General features: G+C 56.6%; 2 protein-coding genes across 2 annotated transcripts; one reads left to right on the forward strand and one right to left on the reverse strand.

Moving 5' to 3' along the window:
* Positions 1-1,802: 1,802 nt before the first annotated feature.
* Positions 1,803-10,604, reverse strand: LOC117200112 (translation initiation factor IF-2). The gene is made up of 3 exons (XM_033421755.1): positions 10,546-10,604; positions 9,719-10,459; positions 1,803-2,110 (listed from the first exon to the last, which is right to left on the reverse strand). The coding sequence occupies exons 1-3, from the start codon at positions 10,602-10,604 to the stop codon at positions 2,044-2,046; spliced, it is 867 nt and encodes a 288-aa protein (XP_033277646.1). The 3' UTR covers positions 1,803-2,043.
* Positions 10,516-13,497, forward strand: POU3F1 (POU class 3 homeobox 1). Its single transcript, XM_004266429.4, has one exon. It carries the CDS (start codon positions 10,603-10,605, stop codon positions 11,944-11,946), a length of 1,344 nt encoding a protein of 447 aa, XP_004266477.1. The 5' UTR covers positions 10,516-10,602; the 3' UTR covers positions 11,947-13,497.
* Positions 13,498-17,703: the final 4,206 nt, after the last annotated feature.

Here is a 17,703-nt window from a genome sequence, read left to right on the forward strand (position 1 = left end):
CTTGAGCTCAACTAACCCTCACAACAATTAAGCAAGGTAGGTGTGATCCTTATTTTATACCTGGCTGAAGCAGAATAAACTGGCCAAGTGCTCAGGCTGTAGAATGAAACAGAGCTGGGTTCAAATTTGAGCTCCTCCACTCACAGTGTGACCTTGGGCAAGTCACTGCAGCTCTCTGAGTCTCTGCTTCCTCCTCTGTAATGAGGAGATAAGACAGCCACTGCCTTTGATCCTGCTGACAATCAAAGGAGATAATGGATAAAAGTGCCTGCAACCTTCAAGCAAGGTCGGGGCCCTGCCCTTCCTGCCTTATCTCACCGGCTTCCCTGCCAAGGTTTGCAGGCTGGGACTGGTCTTCCCGATGGTGCCAGGCACAGGGCTGGGCACAGCTGGCACACACAGACTATTCCTACTAATTAGCAGATTCTCCCAAGGCCTTGATTGCAGAGAGCACTCCCTGTCCCAGAGCATCCAAGCAGGGGATCCCCACCCTGGGCAGCACCAGGGGGAACACCTCTGGAGGGAGGGCCCTTCCTGCCTCCGAGCCTCCTTGTTTTAGAAGCCCTCACCAGGCTAGACCGGGTGTCCTAATCTGAACCCCAGATCCTGTCCTTGGGCTCCTAGGGCCTGAGTTCCTACCTAGAAAGCCTGACTGGCACCCTGGCTTGTCTAGAGACCCACAGGTCACGCACCCCAGTGCCTGACCCTGCCCCAGCCCCTTAGCTGTACCCTGCCTTACGCAGACAAACAGCCTCCACTCATACCAGCTGCCCAAATCACCCATTCCAGAATCCCAAGCTCCAGTCTGCCCACTCAACCCCCCAGCTGCCATCCACCTCTCCACAGCTGTCACTGTCACCCCATCCAGCAGCCCCCCACGCATGCACACTCAGAGCCTGCAGCCGGTCCACACTAACCGTGCCCTCTGCAGGGCCCTGAAGCCTGGCAGAAAAATCACCGAGGCGCTTTGACATTAATCAAAGACATTCATAAATAAATATGTGTAAATCATATGCAAACCAAGGTAGGAATTTACATCTTTCACTGCTGAGTCAGCATCTCCAGGCACCAGGGACGCTGCCTGCAGCTCAGGAGGTTTGGCACAAGAGCCCTCCCCTCTAGCGGTCCACTGAATGATCCTAGATGTCTCATCTGAGATTCTCGAACTTTCAAGCTGGAAGCATCAACCCCTGTTTATTGATTGCCTAGTACATGCCAGGCATTATACATACTATGGGCATTCAATGAGATAACAGGCAAAGTACTTAGAATGGTACCTGGCACCTACCTAGCAAGCACCCAATATACGTGGGCTATTATCATTAATATCTCTCAGTTTCTTCATTTGTAAAATGAGAATCAGAGTTGCACCTAATTCATAGTGTTTTGGTGAGGATGCAATGTGGAAACGCAGGTAGAAGCACTTAGCACAATTCTTGCACACAGTAAGCGCTCAATAAATCTTAGCCATTTTATTAAATAGTGTGTGCCCATGCAAACAAGTTCTGGAAAGATACAGCCAATAGGAGTAGTTAAGAGAGGGGAGGAAGAGAGATGAACAGAGGACTTCCACTTTCTGTTTCAGATATTTCTGAGGCAAAGAATTTGACAAATGAGCTTGTATGGCTTTCAGCAGCAGCAAGAACAAGAAAGCTATTTCTATGTGGTGGAATAAAAGCCACCAAGGCAGAGACCATGCCCTGGGAGCCTCCACTTCTCAGCCACCTCCTCACCGTTCTGCACCCCTCCCTACTCAGTCTCTGTCCCCAGATGCTCTCCTCAGAACCTGGCCAGGGAGAGCAGTTTGCTCTGGGCACGGTGTTTATATTAACAACACCTTATGTGACTTTTCCTCTCTGGCAGGACCAGTTAGCCCAGGAACTCTGAAACTTCTCCAACAAGCTAGGCCAGGTCTCCATTCTCCCACCTGCCCTCAGGGAATGGGCCTGGACCCAGGTAAAGGTCTTCTTTCTTAGATGTGGTCCCATCCCCGGAGCCCACAGAGAGGCCATTAGGTCTGGATTCATCACTGCTCTCCAAGCATCACTTCTCTTTCCTGCTCCTGTCAGGAGCATATGTACCAAATCTTTGGATCCTATATGTCTTCATCCTGGTTGCAGACAGAGAATGAAATGAGATGGAAATGAGATGACAGAGGTACAGCCATGTGATCATCCAACAGGCCTTTCTTACTGGTACCACCATAGACCAGAAATTGGGCTGGGTGCTGGGGAGACAAAGATGAACCAGAGCCAGCTACCCCCAGGAGCGCACAGTCCCATGGGAGAGACAGATATACAAAGGGCAATGACAGTGCAGGCCCACAAATGCTAACACGGAGGTGGTCTTCACAACACATTGTGGAAGCAGGGCAGAGGTCGTGGCTTAGTCTAGAGAAGGAGTAAAAAAAATTCCCAGAGTGGGTAACCCTTGAACTAGGACTTGAAGGATGTGATGGGAGGATGGGGGTGGAGGGGTGCGGGAGAGAAAGACATTCCAAGGAGAGGGAGGGGAGTGCACAAAGGTAGGGAATCATTAGGTCCCAGTGTGTTTGTGGGAAAGAAGCTCCGTGCTGCTGGTTCAGAGCAGAGGCAGGGGCAGGACCAGAGGGGGCTTTGGGCCTGATAATATATACAATTGGGAGCAAGGGAAGGCTTCTCAGGAGGCAAGTGACATGTCCGAGTTGTGTCTTGGGGGAGCACTCTGATTTGATTCAACAAAGAGACGGGAGGAAGGAAGAACGGTCCTAGACCAGTCTTAGATTTTATAACCTATCCACTCCCTTATTCTTTTAACTTCGCTTTCCTGGAGTCCCTGGGATGTAGGCTTTGGCTGTCCCTTGAGGTGTCCAGAGCAAGCAGGCCAATGGGCCTACAGAAGGAGGTAAACTGAGGCACTCTACAGAAGAGCTCTTCCCTGGTAGAAATGAGAGCAGGGACATGAGTCTGGCATATATTCTGTTCTCAGCCACAAACCAAAGCTGAGACCCGAGGGTGATTTTATCTGCCATGACAAGTCCACCCCCCAGGCTCAGACAGGTATTGTTCTGGGCTCAGCAGACATCCCCAGGTCAGACAGATGTCCAGAGCTCAAACAGACATCGCCCCCAGGCCAGGAAGATGTTGCACCAGGCCCAGACAGATGCCATGCCAGGTTCAGACACATGTCCTGGGCCCAGACAAAAGCTGTCCTGGGGCCAGATAATGTTCTGGGCTCAGCCAGGTGTCCCAGCCTCAAACAGATGTTGTCTCCAGCCCAGACAGATGCTACCCTAAGCTCAGACAGATGTCTGACACCAGAGATATATAAAGATGCTAAGAGGTCCCTGGGAAAATATAATTCCTAAATCCTCCTTTGCCACTTCCGCCCTCCACCTGCTACCCTCAAGAAAGCCGAGGAATGCCAGCATTGAGCCCAGCCAACTCTCTCCTGACCCTCCCAACTTGTAACAGCCAAAGAGCTATATCATTCTGTCTTTCCCTCGACTCCAGGCTAGCCTGCTGCACAGAGGGGAGGGGAAGGCACATACAGTTGGGGGATGAATGAGGTACATGAACAGAAGTACAGGGCATCTGCGCCATCTGTGGCGTGGTAGGTAGTGGTGCCCAGGCTACCCAAGCTGACTCTGTATGGAGAAAGGGGACTGGGGGGATCAAAGCTGATGCAAAGACCAGGCCCACTTAGTCTTACCTCAAACCCCACCCTCTGGAACTGGAGGGGAGAAGTCCTGTGACCTCATCTGCATACTCATGTACCTTGACCAATACCCCAGGAATGTCATTACTGGGTCATTTGAAAATAATTGTTGCTCCAAAGCTGGGCTGCACTAAACTAGGGAGAAAGACAGGGATTAGGAGGCTGGCCTGGTGTGGACATTAAGTGGGAGTGAATCCCATTCATCAGCTTGGTCCTAGCTGGAAGAATGACCTTCTTTCCCCAAGAGCCGCCATAGGGGCGTCATGGACCAGAAAGGAAAAAGAGCTTTCCCATCACCGCCACACAGCTCCCATCAGAAACTAGAGTTGTGTGTACTGCAGCTTTGCAGAAGTTGGGGTTCAGAACCCTGGGTTTTCCCGGTCCATGGGTGGAGGAGGGACAGCCACTAGACCTGGGGTGGCAGAGTGAGAGGCGTTACGGTGAGAGCCTGGCCTCCCCATCTCCCCATCTGCCATAAGGGGCCTCATGCTAGTCTCTTCCAGAGGGGAGTTCCAAGAGACAGCAGCTCATGAATATGTAAATAATCCATGAGCCATGCCCCCGCCCACAGGTGAAGTTGGGACCTCCCTCCAGCTCTGCCTACTCCCCCTCCGGAGCTTCCTGGAGGCTGAGGAAGGTGAGGTGTGGTCTTTAAAACCACTCTTAAAGGGAAGCACTGTCTGATACGATTACAAACACTAATGCACACATATTAACCAAGCACAAGCACCCAAACACAAGCGCTGAAATCCTTATGGGCATCTGTAAAGTACGAACAGGAATTCACGCAAGCAAGCTACAAGCACAGCAAGCCCCCAACACACTATTGAAAACACTGATGCACACAAACGCAAGGGAACTCCCCTCCCTCCCTTCCCCCCTATCTGAGCTGTCTACCCCCAACCCCTCGGTCTGGCCAGAGTCAACACCAGGCCCAGGAAGGCACCTCCCTCGTCTAACAATGGTGACAATAACTTAAATCATCACTGCTGCTCCCACCCCACCCTGTGGTGTTGAATTTTGCAGCCATCCAGATAAAAAGTGTGTTTAAAAAAAAAGAGAGAGAGAGAAACTCAAACCCAGCCCCAGCCTTTCAGAGTGATTAATCCCCGCTAATGATTTACCGATTTGCAGAGAGCGTGTTCTGCATAACCGGATCGTGGGCATTAGCACCAGCTCAGAGGCTGCCATTCTGCTAAAAATGAAAGTAAATTTCAAGAGCAATTGGCCACCCCTAATCTGAATATTCTACTGATGCACTGGGAGGATCCCCACACCACATAGACCTAGGGGGCCGAGGCAGGCACAAAAATACAAGGGAAGGTTCATCCCTAAGAGATATTCCACCTTTCATCCTTCCTTCCCTTCCCCAAGTCTGAGAGATAGGGAACGTTAAATTAAATGAGACTGCTTCTTTCTCCTCTGCCAAAGGCAGCCATGCCTCTCCTACCTCTCTGCTCTTCTATGCTAGGCTCTTTTGAGCACTGGAAGGACAAAAGAGGTAGGACACCTAGAATGGCTGAGCTTAGAGGGAGAGAGGTGGGGGGTTGAGAGCTCAGAATAGTGATCACATCCCTTGTGGGAGAGCTCTCTGGATGGTGGTGAGCGCTATGAATCTGTCTAGCTGGTACCAACCCGCACAGAGGGAGTGGATGCGCCTACCCAGGCTGGAATCTGCAGCAGCCAGGACCCTGACAGACTCTTCCAGTCAAAAACACGTTCCAGCCCAGAACAAGCAGGTTATGGGCGTGGTCACTCCTGACACCGCTCAGCAAGAACTGGTTGGGGGAACAGGCAGGTTCTGTTCCTACTCACACAGCCTCTTACTCACCCCTAGCAGCCAGGGAGGAAAACCAAGCCATGCTTCCCCTTTCCGAGTTTCCACCGGGGCAGTGATCTCATCCCACCTTCACAAGAACCCAGCAGGGACCATCCTGCCCAGCTTACAGATGAGAACACTGAGGCTCACAGAGGTCAGGAGGCTGAGACTGGTCCAGTGTCATCCAGCAGGCCTGAGTCTGAGTCAAGATGGAAGCCAGGACCCTTGACACTCTGAAAACACAGGATCTGGGGCATAAGAAGACTGGCAGAAGGGAAAAGAAGTGGGCTGAGTGCTGCCCGCATCCCGCCCCCCTTCCAGCCCAGCCTGCCTCAGACAAAGACTTCAAGCCCACGCACACAGGAGGGCATCCTAGGACACAAGCTCCTCTAGCAGCCCTCCCCACGGGCCCGATCTCTCCTCTCTTTAGCTCCGCTCAGCACTCCTGACTTGCGAGGAATCCAGGTGGAGTGTCTTGGAGCCCGTCTTCCCGCAACACTGAAAAAGCCTTGGGTCTGTGGCTGCATCTCCTCTCAGTGCTGCCCTGGACTCCAAGGACCCACTGCCCCACACACAAGACACAGCAGCAGGGGCCCATAGTCCAAAGCGGGAAAGCAGCCGGAACCAGCTGCCTCCTCTTCCTCCCAAATCTCATTCAGTGCGCCACTGTGTAGGCTCGCCTGTCTGGGATGTGCGTCTGGAATATTACAGTGCATGTGTGGCTGCGGTGCAGCTGATGGCGAGTGTGGTCAGACTCTAGAGGCTGCATCTGAACTTCTCAGGCGGGAGTGTGAATGTAGATGGCAGGGGTTTGTGTCTGTGACTTGAGACTTTGCACAGAGAATGTGGGGCTTGTGTGGCTGCAGTTCAGCCCCACAGAGCCTCCCCCTGCAGCCCCTCCAGCTCAGAGATCCCCCACAGCGAGGGCCCCATCTGCCGGAGGCTCGGTGACCTGTGTCAAATGAGCAGGCGCTCGGTCACACTCCAGAGCCTGGAGGAGGTCTTGCCACTCTGGGAAAGCCCGGGCAGCTCCTGGCCTGGGGGCAGTCTGGGCAGGGGCCCCTGCTGGGGAGGGAGGCCGGGGAGCCTCTGAGACTGGCGGCGGCCTGGCTGGGAGCTGTCCTCCGCAGACAAGGAGAGTGAAAAAAAATATATGACAAGAAAGGGCTTTCCTGCTTCCTTCAAATGAGTGGGGCCACTGACTCGCATGGACTAAACTCAGGGCTGGGTACAGCCCCTTCCTCTGCTTTCTGATCCGCTGTGCAGATGGGTTAGTTCCTACAGGATGTAGGTGTCTGTGTGATGCGTGGGGTGGGCCTCTTTGTATCTGTGCACTGGGTGGGAGAGTGTGTGCTCATGTTTGTGAACACACGAGGGTGTGCCCATCTGTGTGAACTGGCGTGCCAGCTGAGAGCCTCCATGCTTGTCACCCGAAGGGCCTGCAGGTCCCCTCTATGTCTATGTTGCTGAAGGAATGCCTACTTGAGCCGACTACAGCCCCTGCATGGGTTCTGCGAATGTTCCTGTTGAGACACATGCCTGTATTTATCATTGTGTGTTGATCTGTGTGACTCTGAATATCCAACCTAATGATGGGAGTCCATGTGTTCCTATTACGCATCTGAATGTTTGTCTCCAGGCTAAATTTCATGTGTGTATCTGCGGGCTATGCATTTGTGTGTGTGTGTGTGAATGCACATCTGTTCATATGCCTAAACCATTCTGTGTCTGCATTGGTCAGCTGGCTGTCTGACTTCCGTGTTCTGGGTTTTCTCTGTGGTCTATGAGGGTAGGGCTCCTGGAGAGAGGAGATGCTCTGTAACAGGTGTCTCTGCCAATGGCCATGTCATAGCCCCCAGTGTCCCACCCAGAATCTCTAGGGGCAAGAGCAAAGGAGATGTCGAGACTTCCTAGGGGAAACTTAACTCTCAAATATAAGAAAATTGTGACTCAAGACCAAACCCATATTATTGTAGGAGATCTAAAACTTCCAAAGCAGAGAAAGGAAAGTTATCCTTTCCTAGTTCACACTGTTGTTCATCCCAGAGCAGCATCTCATATTAAAAGGGGGCATCTAAATTACATGCTTTGTTTCATCCTTGCAGCTTCAGAGCAAACCTGAGAAGCAGGCATTACTGTCCTCATTTTAAGATAAAGAAACTGAGGCTCCAACAGGCAAAGCAAAGGGCAAGGGTACTGAAGGGGGGTAATGGAATTGGGACTGAGATTTGCTAGCTGACAAGCTGGCAACCTAGGAGCCTGGCTTTGCCGCAGCCACCCCTCAATTCAGCACAGACCTGGGGAACTCAGCTTCAAGAGTGCCAGCTGACCAGACAGCTCTCTCTGTGAGCTCTCTCTGCTGTGACGGCCAAAGCCGCTGCCTCCACACCCTTCCCATCCCACAGCCACAGGGAGGATGACGGGGAGTGGGACCTCCACACATTCTCGGCCCTCGGACGAGCCTCAGTTCCCTCAGCTGTGCAATGGGAGAACAATCCCAGCGCTCACTCTCGGGGCTGAGAGCGGCAGGTAACGTGATGAATGAAAAGCATTTGGTAAAGCACCCATTGCTCATGATGACCGTTCCAAACAACACCTGTCCACTGTCCAGACATTTCCCTTCCTCTGACAGAAACTGAGACAGGGTCATAGACTCACGGACCATCAGAGCTGGAAGGGAGTTTACCAGAGAGGTCACCTGACCCAAACCTCCAGAACGCCACTCTACAGATGAGCAAGCTGAGATTGAGTTAGAGAGGGGGAGTAACCTGTTCTTTCACTGGGCACTAACAATAGAAACAACGAGAGTGAAAAGTCCTTTCTGAGCCCTTTTCACTCACGTTGTCTTGTACCACCCTCTAACTTACCTTAGTGAGACAGGTGTGCTACTTATGGTACTGTTATTCCCAATTTACAGGTAGAAGAACCAAGCCCTAGAAGACTGGGCCAGAGTTATTCTTGCCCAGGAAGACAGTAGCAGGTCCAGGTTGGAAGCCCAAGCTTCAATGTCACGCAGGTCTGGTTAGGGCTGGCGTGAGAGGGGACTTCACTACAGGATTCCCAGCCGTGGTCCTACCTCCTGAGCCTGGGAGAGAGACCAGGAAGGCGAGTGGACCAGGAAGTCCTGGGCTGCCTCAAGGTGACCACTTCCTGGGCCAGAGTCCAGGAAAGCCCAGGATCCCTAGCTAGGTTCAGACACAGGGCTCCATCACAGCTCTTGCAGTGGGAGTGGTACCTAAGGACTCTGCTCAGGACAGTGGCCAGTGGCCACCCCATCCCTTGGGGGTTAGCCAGAGGCTGGTCCTAGGGCGTTTAGGGCCTGGATGAGCACAGTCTGTGTCCAAGGATGACCCTTCTCACTGTCGACTCTGCCCCAGTCACCCCCACTGCGGCTGCCCCCTGAGCGCCCCCCATCACCCTTCTTCACACACTGAGGCTTTATTCCACAGTCCTGACTTGCCAGTAGGGCCCTAGCTGGGCCCCCAGCTCGGTCCTCCAATCTGGGACCCCCGGGGCCCTGGAATCTATGAATCCATTGGAGGCAAGATCAGGGATAGAAAAGAGGTGAACTGGCAGCTGGAAGACTCCCCGAGAGCCAAGCCTCAGCGTGGGGAAGACGTGGAGGCTACAGCTCATTCCACTCATCCTCCAGCCAGCGTGGCACAGAAGAGCTGATGCTGGGGCCCAAGTCCACTCAGGATCCTTCAGGGAGTCCTCAAAGACCTGGGGGATGAGTAGGTAAGCCACTGCATGCCGCACCTTTCCAACAAGACCTCTTCAGTCCCAGTTCCCTTTTCAGCAGCCCCAGGCAAGTGGGTTAAACTCCAGCCCAGGGCTCCCTGCAAGGCTGGACAGCTCCCAGCCTGCACGCCGGATTTCTGAGGCACCAGCGCCCTTCCCCATGTCCACGCCACTCCTCACCTAGAGCAAGTTTCCCCGGGGCGTGACCCCGCTATGACCCAGGCCAATGAGCCGGGCAGGCGGAAGGAGAAGGAGCGAGGCGGCGGCGTGGGTCAGATACCCGTGGGCCCAGTGTGTCCACCATTCCTGTCGGCGGTGCTTTCCCGGAGCCACGGTCTCTCTCCACCTCGAGATCCTCTCACTCAGGAACCTTGGAATCGGCCTGGTTACAGGAGCTCCCGTCTCCCCACAGCATCGCTGCCGCCGGCCGTTCCGGCCCCGAACCACCCGCGAGGTACTCACCTGGGCCGCGGCGCCCGGGAGGAGAGCCCGTGAGAGGCGTGAAGTCGGGGCCAGTCCGACTCTGCCCGCGCCCGACGGTCTCTCAGGGCGGCGGAGGTCGACGGAGTTGCGCTGGGCGGACTAGAGGGTGAAGAGGGAAAACGAGACGGGCCAGGGAGGAGCGCAGAGGAGAGCTCCGTGCCCGCTGGAAGTCGCGGGAGGCGAGGCGGGCGAGGTGAGCAGCCGCGCCGCAACCGAGCCGGGGACCCGCGCCGCCTGCCGCTCGCAGCCGCCGAGACCCGCGGGAATCCCGGCCCGCCGGCAGCGGCACGGCGGAAGGAGGAGCGCGGGGCTGAGCTGCTTCTCGGAACCCGAGCGCCTCCCGGAGCCCGCCATCCCCGCCACCGCCTCTGGCCACACGGGCGGGTGACCGGCGAGAATTCTGCTAGCTTGGAGCGTGGGACCCGCCGGGCTCGGAGTCTCCAGCGCCGGGGGAAAGTGGGGCCCACGCAGCCAGGACGAGAGGGGGTGCGGTCCCAGTGCCACCCCCGCGCCACTCCCCACGTGGCGGCCGCGCCCCCGGGGCGTGAGCGTATACGCGGAAGGTAGGGGGGCTGTGAATGAAGCCCCAGCGGCCAATCAGCATGGTCGGCGCGCGGGACCCCAGGAGTGAGGCCCAATGGCGAGCTCTGGGCGGCCGGGCCGAGAGGCAGGCGGGCAGGGGGGGCGGGGGCCGGGACCGGGGGGCGGGAGGCGGCTCCGCTGGCAGCCAATGGGCGGCGGGTGGGGTGGGGCTCCGGAGCGCTGAGCTGGTCGGGCTTTAAGCCGGCGGAGCGCGGCGGCGGGGCCCGCAGACGGAGCGGAGCGGCGGCGGCGGCGCGGCGCGGCGCGGGGCGCGGGGCGGCATGGCCACCACCGCGCAGTACTTGCCGCGGGGCCCCGGCGGCGGAGCCGGGGGCACGGGACCGCTTATGCATCCGGATGCCGCGGCGGCAGCGGCAGCGGCGGCGGCAGCCGAGCGGCTGCACGCGGGGGCCGCGTACCGCGAAGTGCAGAAGCTGATGCACCACGAGTGGCTGGGCGCGGGCGCGGGCCACCCCGTGGGCCTAGCGCACCCGCAGTGGCTACCCACGGGAGGAGGCGGCGGCGGCGACTGGGCAGGCGGCCCGCACCTGGAACACGGCAAGGCGGGCGGCGGCAGCGCCGGCCGAGCCGACGACGGTGGCGGCGGCGGCGGTTTCCACGCGCGCCTGGTGCACCAGGGGGCGGCCCACGCGGGCGCGGCATGGGCGCAGGGCGGCACGGCACACCACTTGGGCCCGGCCATGTCGCCGTCGCCGGGGGCCGGCGGGGGCCACCAGCCCCAACCGCTCGGGCTGTACGCGCAGGCGGCCTACCCGGGGGGCGGCGGCAGCGGCCTGGCCGGAATGCTGGCGGCGGGCGGCGGCGGCGCGGGGCCGGGCCTGCACCACGCGCTGCACGAGGACGGCCACGAGGCTCAGCTGGAGCCGTCGCCTCCGCCGCACCTGGGCGCCCACGGACACGCACACGGACATGCACACGCCAGCGGCCTGCACGCGGCAGCGGCGCACCTGCACCCGGGCGCGGGCGGCGGTGGCTCGTCGGTGGGCGAGCACTCGGACGAGGACGCGCCCAGCTCGGACGACCTGGAGCAGTTCGCCAAGCAGTTCAAGCAGCGGCGCATCAAGCTGGGCTTCACGCAGGCCGACGTGGGGCTGGCGCTGGGCACGCTGTACGGTAACGTGTTCTCGCAGACCACCATCTGCCGCTTCGAGGCCCTGCAGCTGAGCTTCAAGAACATGTGCAAGCTCAAGCCGCTGCTCAACAAGTGGCTGGAGGAGACCGACTCGTCCAGCGGCAGCCCCACCAACATGGACAAGATCGCGGCGCAGGGCCGCAAGCGCAAGAAGCGCACGTCCATCGAGGTGGGGGTCAAAGGCGCGCTCGAGAGCCACTTTCTCAAGTGCCCCAAGCCCTCGGCGCATGAGATCACAGGCTTGGCCGACAGCCTGCAGCTGGAGAAGGAGGTGGTGCGCGTCTGGTTCTGCAACCGGCGGCAGAAGGAGAAGCGCATGACCCCGGCGGCCGGCGCCGGCCACCCGCCCATGGACGACGTGTACGCGCCCGGCGAGCTGGGGCCGGGCGGGGGCGGTGCGTCGCCGCCCTCGGCGCCCCCGCCGGCCGCGCTGCACCACCACCACCACACACTGCCCGGCTCCGTGCAGTGACCCCGCGGGCCGGGCCCCCCGCCGGTGCGCGGCGAGGCGCCGCGCGGCCTGAACTCTTTTTGTTCGGTTGCTTTGGATTTTACAAAAAGCCCAGAAACTTTCGAATAAAACCAAACACCCGGACGACCCTCTCCTGCGAGCGGCGAAGACGGCCGATAGGCTGCGTCGTCCGAGCCCCGAGAGAGAGGAGCGAAGATCCGGAACGCGCCAACTCACCCCGGGCATCCTGCCCGCCGCCTGCTCCCTGCCCCCAACCCCTCGACGACCCCCGCCCCTGCCCCCCCGGGCTGTTCGGGGCCGGATCCCGGCAGCGGCCTCCCCACAGCGACAGGTAACGCGGTACGGGGTTAGGGATTACCCGGGAGAGAGGACGGAGAGAGGAGAGTTCCCCATCCCTCTCCCCGGCGCGGATTCCCGAGCCTGAGTGTCGAGGGTGGGGGACTGTCACTTTATTCGCTCCACGCCTCTTCTCTCTCATAAGGATGCGCCCCATCCCCCTTACCTTTCCTCCGGGCTTGGTTTTTTACAGTTTTTATTTATTCACGGAGCCTCTCGGCTCCTGGGGTCCTTCTAACTCCGCCCGCGCCCTTAATTTAAATCGCTGTATACTGTATTTATCGGGGCCCCGGAGGGGAGGCCGCGAGAGCCGCGTCTGTGTATAAAAGCAGGAAATAGCCAAAGCTTTAATCTAGCCTAATTTATTTTTTCCCCTTACCTTCCCCTACCCTACCCCAAAAAAGCAAAATAAAACAAAAAACAAACAAAAAAGAAAAACTAACAACAAAAAAAAATTCGAGTGTTCATTTTTCGTTTCGTTTTATCCGAGCTCCGGCTCGGTTCCCGGCCACGCTGGAGGGGTCTGCGCTCCCACGCACACGCAGATGGGAAGGGGCTTCTGCCCGGCTGTAGACCGACCACCGCACAGCAGGGCCCCCACTCCCCGCGGGGCCCTGACCTCCCGGCCACAAACAAACGAAACTTGGAAAAGTTGGAGATATTTTTTAACCAGCTGTAGAAATAAGCCGTTCCCTGAGAACCTTCTGCCTGAGTCCCTGCAGCTTCCGTCCGCTCCCTTTCAGCCCCCTGGGATGCGGGATGCTGGCGGAGGCCTGCAGAGAAATTCCCCAAATTTGGGGTGAGGTGGGAACCATGTAAATATGTGAGATATGTACACACTGGCGGGGAGAAAGAAACATTTTGTGCTTGGTTTTTATTTTTGGTTTTCCGGGTTGCCCTCCCTCCCCATACTAAAGGATTTTGTACACCCACTAATCCGAAAAAGATATTTTAATATGATTTCCAGATTTCTGATCCATCTCTATTTATTTTCTGGATGTGTTTGGAGCTTCCCCCTTCTCCATTTCTTGTTCTGTTTGTTACCGTTTGAATTTAAATTTTGTTATTTTATTTTTATTATTTTTTGGAACAATGTTTTGGTGCATTCTCTTTGTATCTTTATTGCAAAAAAATAATAATAATGTAGACTGGGAAGTTCCCTTTATATTTATGTTATAGTAAATATTTTATTACTCACATAAACATGTACCCCAGGGCTGTGTCCTGTCCTCTTTACTGCTAGGGCTGGGTTGGTTTGTGGGTGATGGGATGGGATACCCCGACTCACCTCCCCCAAAGTTCTGGCCTCACTCTCTTGGAGGAAGGTGACCACACAGACCTTCTTCCAGGCCAGTATCGGTGCTGCTTGTTACTTGGGCAATGGTTGAGCCCCTGCCTCAGATGAGTGAGGTTAGGGAAGATGAAGCTACCTCATGTCCCTCACCCCACCCCATAAACAGACTATCCTGGGACCAGACCAGGGCCTAAGACACTGCAGACACCACACCGAATTTGGATCGGCCATTCCTCAGGCACAACTCAACTGCTCTTCTGGGCCAAGGAAGAAGCCTGCCTCTCTCGACCTGGACCACCAGCTGGGCATCTCTGTATTCCCCACCTCTGACTTTGCACTCCCCAGGTGGGATCCAGGCCAACTTCATCATTCTGGGTCTTGGGGCAGTTGGAAGCCGAGTCAGGCCCCACCAGCCCACCCCAGCTGGCTTTCCACCTGCAGACAAACAGTACCCAAACCTGCCTGGATCCACTGGGAGTTCTAACAGATTAGACAGGGGTCCTGGGGGAGTTGAATGGCCTGGGCAGGGACCCCCGCCAGTTTGCGTGGGCAAAGCTGGTCCTACTTCTATGCAAACAAATGACCTGCCCCAACTTCTCTTGGGGAGGAGTGCGGGCAAGAAGAGCTGTGCCACCAGAAAGCCCAGGCATCGCCTCTCCAGGGATGGGTCCCCAAGGGAACCCCCGCTCCCCAGGGAGTGATGCTCCTGCCTATAGGAGGACTCCCGGGCTGTGCAGTCATGACCTGGGGAGGGAAGCGGACAGTCTCAGACATCCCCCTGTCAAGCCTTAAACACAGCCTGCCCCCCTCCCCAGAGTCAGGATGGTGGAGGCAGCTCCGGGTTTCAGGGCCAAAGCCACAGACTATCTGTGTCCCAGTCAAGCTCTTTCTCCTTTAGAGCAACTCCTCTTAAAAATACTAATCAAACGGCTCTTCCTGTTTCCTCCGTAGATGCAGTTCTTTTCCCTTCTCAGGAGAAACCACATGAGGTTTCTGTCACTCTTCGTGGAAACAAAGCTTGAAGGCACAAGCTGGGGAGAAAGTTGTGTCCCTAGTGAGGGTATGTGTGTGGCCCCCTCCCACCAGGGAAGTTGTCCAAGCCCAGGCCTGTGAGAGGCCTTGGCTCCAGCCGACAATATCTTGGGCGCCCAGAGAGGTGCTCCCAGACCCCCAAGTTGGCTGTCTCAGGCGGGCTGGGGCCTCAGGATGACTTGTTCGATGCTGAAGGTTCCAGGTGACACCCTGGGCTCTGCCCCTCAATCTCAGGAGAGAGTTGTCTCTGCAGAGGCCACCAACCAGAGGCCACCATGGTTTTCAAAGGCTCAGCCTCTCGCAGCTCCTTTTTTTTTTTTTTTTTCCTCCCTCCTTAAGTCCAGCCTAGTTAGTGATTAGCCCTGCAGTTGGCACCCGTGTCCCAGCCATTCCATTCCCCAAACCGGCAGGCCACGGAGCCTCCCCAGGCTTCTTACAAAGGAGGCTGGAAACTTTACCTGCCAGTTGGGTGACACCACGACCGACCGGGAGCCGCTGGTCACCCCACCTAGGCCTCTCATTTCCTGCTCCACTAACTACGGAACTTCGAAGTAGTCCCACACTTCCCCACACTCCCTCCTTGTTTCGTCCTTCCTGGATTTGTCCCAGCCTCGGGGCCCTGAAATGGAAGCGAATGTAGCTCAGAGCTCCCTGCCGCCTGAGCCGCAGCAGGATTGGAGGTTGGAAAGGGCGGCCAGGAAGACGGGGGGGGGCCCTTCCCCGGCCTCTGCCTGCAGCTGACACCCATGGATTGATTGATTGATTTCCTAATTGTCTGCTTAACCCCGTCTAAGAGGGTGGATTTATTATTTAAGCAAGTCAACTCAAAAACAGCAAAACAATGTGGCCCCCAAGATCTAGCAGCAGCTGAGGAGTAGAACAAAAAGATGAAAAAAAAGTGGGAAAGGGGACGGAAGAAAATATTCCACTTGGCGAGTATTTTGCCTAATGAGACACCAGCCTGGGACAGCTACCCGGTAACCCAAGCCTTGGTCACAGAAGGCCCCTGGGGGCTCCTTCCCCTAGTCGCCAGCCTGGGATGATGGTAGGAACCACAACACATCTTACTGTATGAGAAAGAAACCGTAGGAAATATGGAGAAATATCTTTCCCTGGAGTCTTAGTCCCTGGATAAAGTAAGAGTAGGAATGGCGGTCGGCTGTGAGCTTGACGGCGGCTTCTTCCCTCCCATGTGTATGTGGATCCACCTGCTCACTCCTGAGAGCTTGAAACTTCCTTTCGTTCAAGAGAGCCAGCTGTCCCTAGCATTGACCTCCCACGAAGCCCAAGCTTTCCCTAACAGATTTGGGATTTTCTCATCCCATCTCCCTCCCCTTCTCACTGGAACAAAATTATTTTCTAAGATCACGCAACCACAGATTCTGGTAGCTAGAGAGAGCATCCCTCTCCCCGTGTGAGCCTCTCTGTGTCGGTGTACAAACGTGTGCATGTGCCACTGTGCCTGCAAATCCATAGCTGCTCCCAGACATAGGAGGTGTGAAAGAAAGTCCATGCTACATTGCCGATGCTTTGAGCTGGGACAGCATTTGCAGGGTGGGGGGTGGCTAAAATGGGAAGAAGGAAGGTGGCCGCTGTGGTCGCCTGTGATCATCAAGGCGCACCTGAATGGTGCCCGGCCCTGAACTTCAAGGACGCCTGTATTCCCCACCACCATGTGCCCCAGGAAGTTGCACTGGCATCAATGTTGCATAGCTTAGGACCTGTGCAATCATCCCTTGACCCCAAGACTCTACTGGGTGGCCACAGGACTAGCTGACCCCCACCACAGCTGCCCACTTAGGGCTCTTTAGAATTGAGCCTCCTCTGGAGAGGCTCTGGGCCGACAACGTGGAAGGTCAAGCCTCTAGTGACACACCCAGGCCCAGGCTTTCCCCAGCAGGGCTGGAGCTCCTGAAAAGAGACCCACCTGAGCAGGGGGAGGAACGAGAGGAGGCTGGTTACTTGGTCTGGTGGCTGCCCCCGAGCTTAGGGAAGGGGATTCACCTGGAGCCTCTGGCTTAGTGACTCGAAGCCAGAGGAGCCGTCAATCCTGTCCCTGCTCCGCATATGTGAGGGCCTTGGAGTTAGTGTTTGGCCCTCCATTCTAGGCTCCCCTTGCCGCGTGGGAGGCCTCCGTGTGGGAGGACTGCCCTCTATTGGTCCCTGAGCTGGGACATGGCGGCAGTCACCAGGGCCACCTCACAGCTGAGCATACCCCCAAATCAGCATCAAGCTGGCTGCTCTACAGAGGGTGCCGGGTAGAGCAGAGGCAACTTTCACCTCCAATGGAAGCGGTCCTGTTTCACACGCACAGGCTTGCCCGTGACCCTTCCTTCCCCATCTACTGCCCCGCCTGCTTCCACAGCCATTCTTGGAAATTCTCCATCACAGCTACCTCCTCTGTCTCTGCCCCACTCACACCTATCGCTACCACTCCTCCTCTCAACCAGCTAAAACCCTGATGCACACTCTGCCAGCTTGCTCACTCACATGTGCTGACACTCCCGGGCACACCCGTGCCACCGTCTGGCCAGCTTCGCGGCCTTTGACACCGAGCTCTCCAGAGTCTCTGGGTACCTGCACCTGTGCTATTTGATTTGCCACACGCAGCATCGTTTCCATCCCTTGGCGGGGTCCCCCCTCTCAGAATTTTCAAGCACTCACCCCACTTTCCAAACACATCCCTGCCCATCATTGTTCCCAGCTCCTCCCAGATCTCGCCTGCTCCCTTCAGATAATTAAAGTTAGGCTGTGTGTTTGTATGTATGTGTGATCTTATTTTTTAAACACACACCCCCACACATACATATGCGTGTATATATACAAACACACACAGCAATTAGAACTATCCATTCCTGCCATCGTCCCTCCTGTGCTAAAAACATGTCCCCACATCGCCACACCATGAACCCAGCATCATGTAGTCACGGGCTCCTGATCTCTCTCTCTCTCTCTCTCACACACACACACACACACACACACGCGCGCGCGCGCGCGCGCACACACACACACACTTTCACACACCCACCCCCAGCTCCCTCCCTGGTGTTTCTCCAGGGGCATGACCTACCTCCCACCCACCTCCAGGGCACCTG

This window comes from Orcinus orca, chromosome 1 (genome assembly GCF_937001465.1).
Source record: "Orcinus orca chromosome 1, mOrcOrc1.1, whole genome shotgun sequence".
Taxonomy (NCBI): domain Eukaryota; kingdom Metazoa; phylum Chordata; class Mammalia; order Artiodactyla; family Delphinidae; genus Orcinus; species Orcinus orca.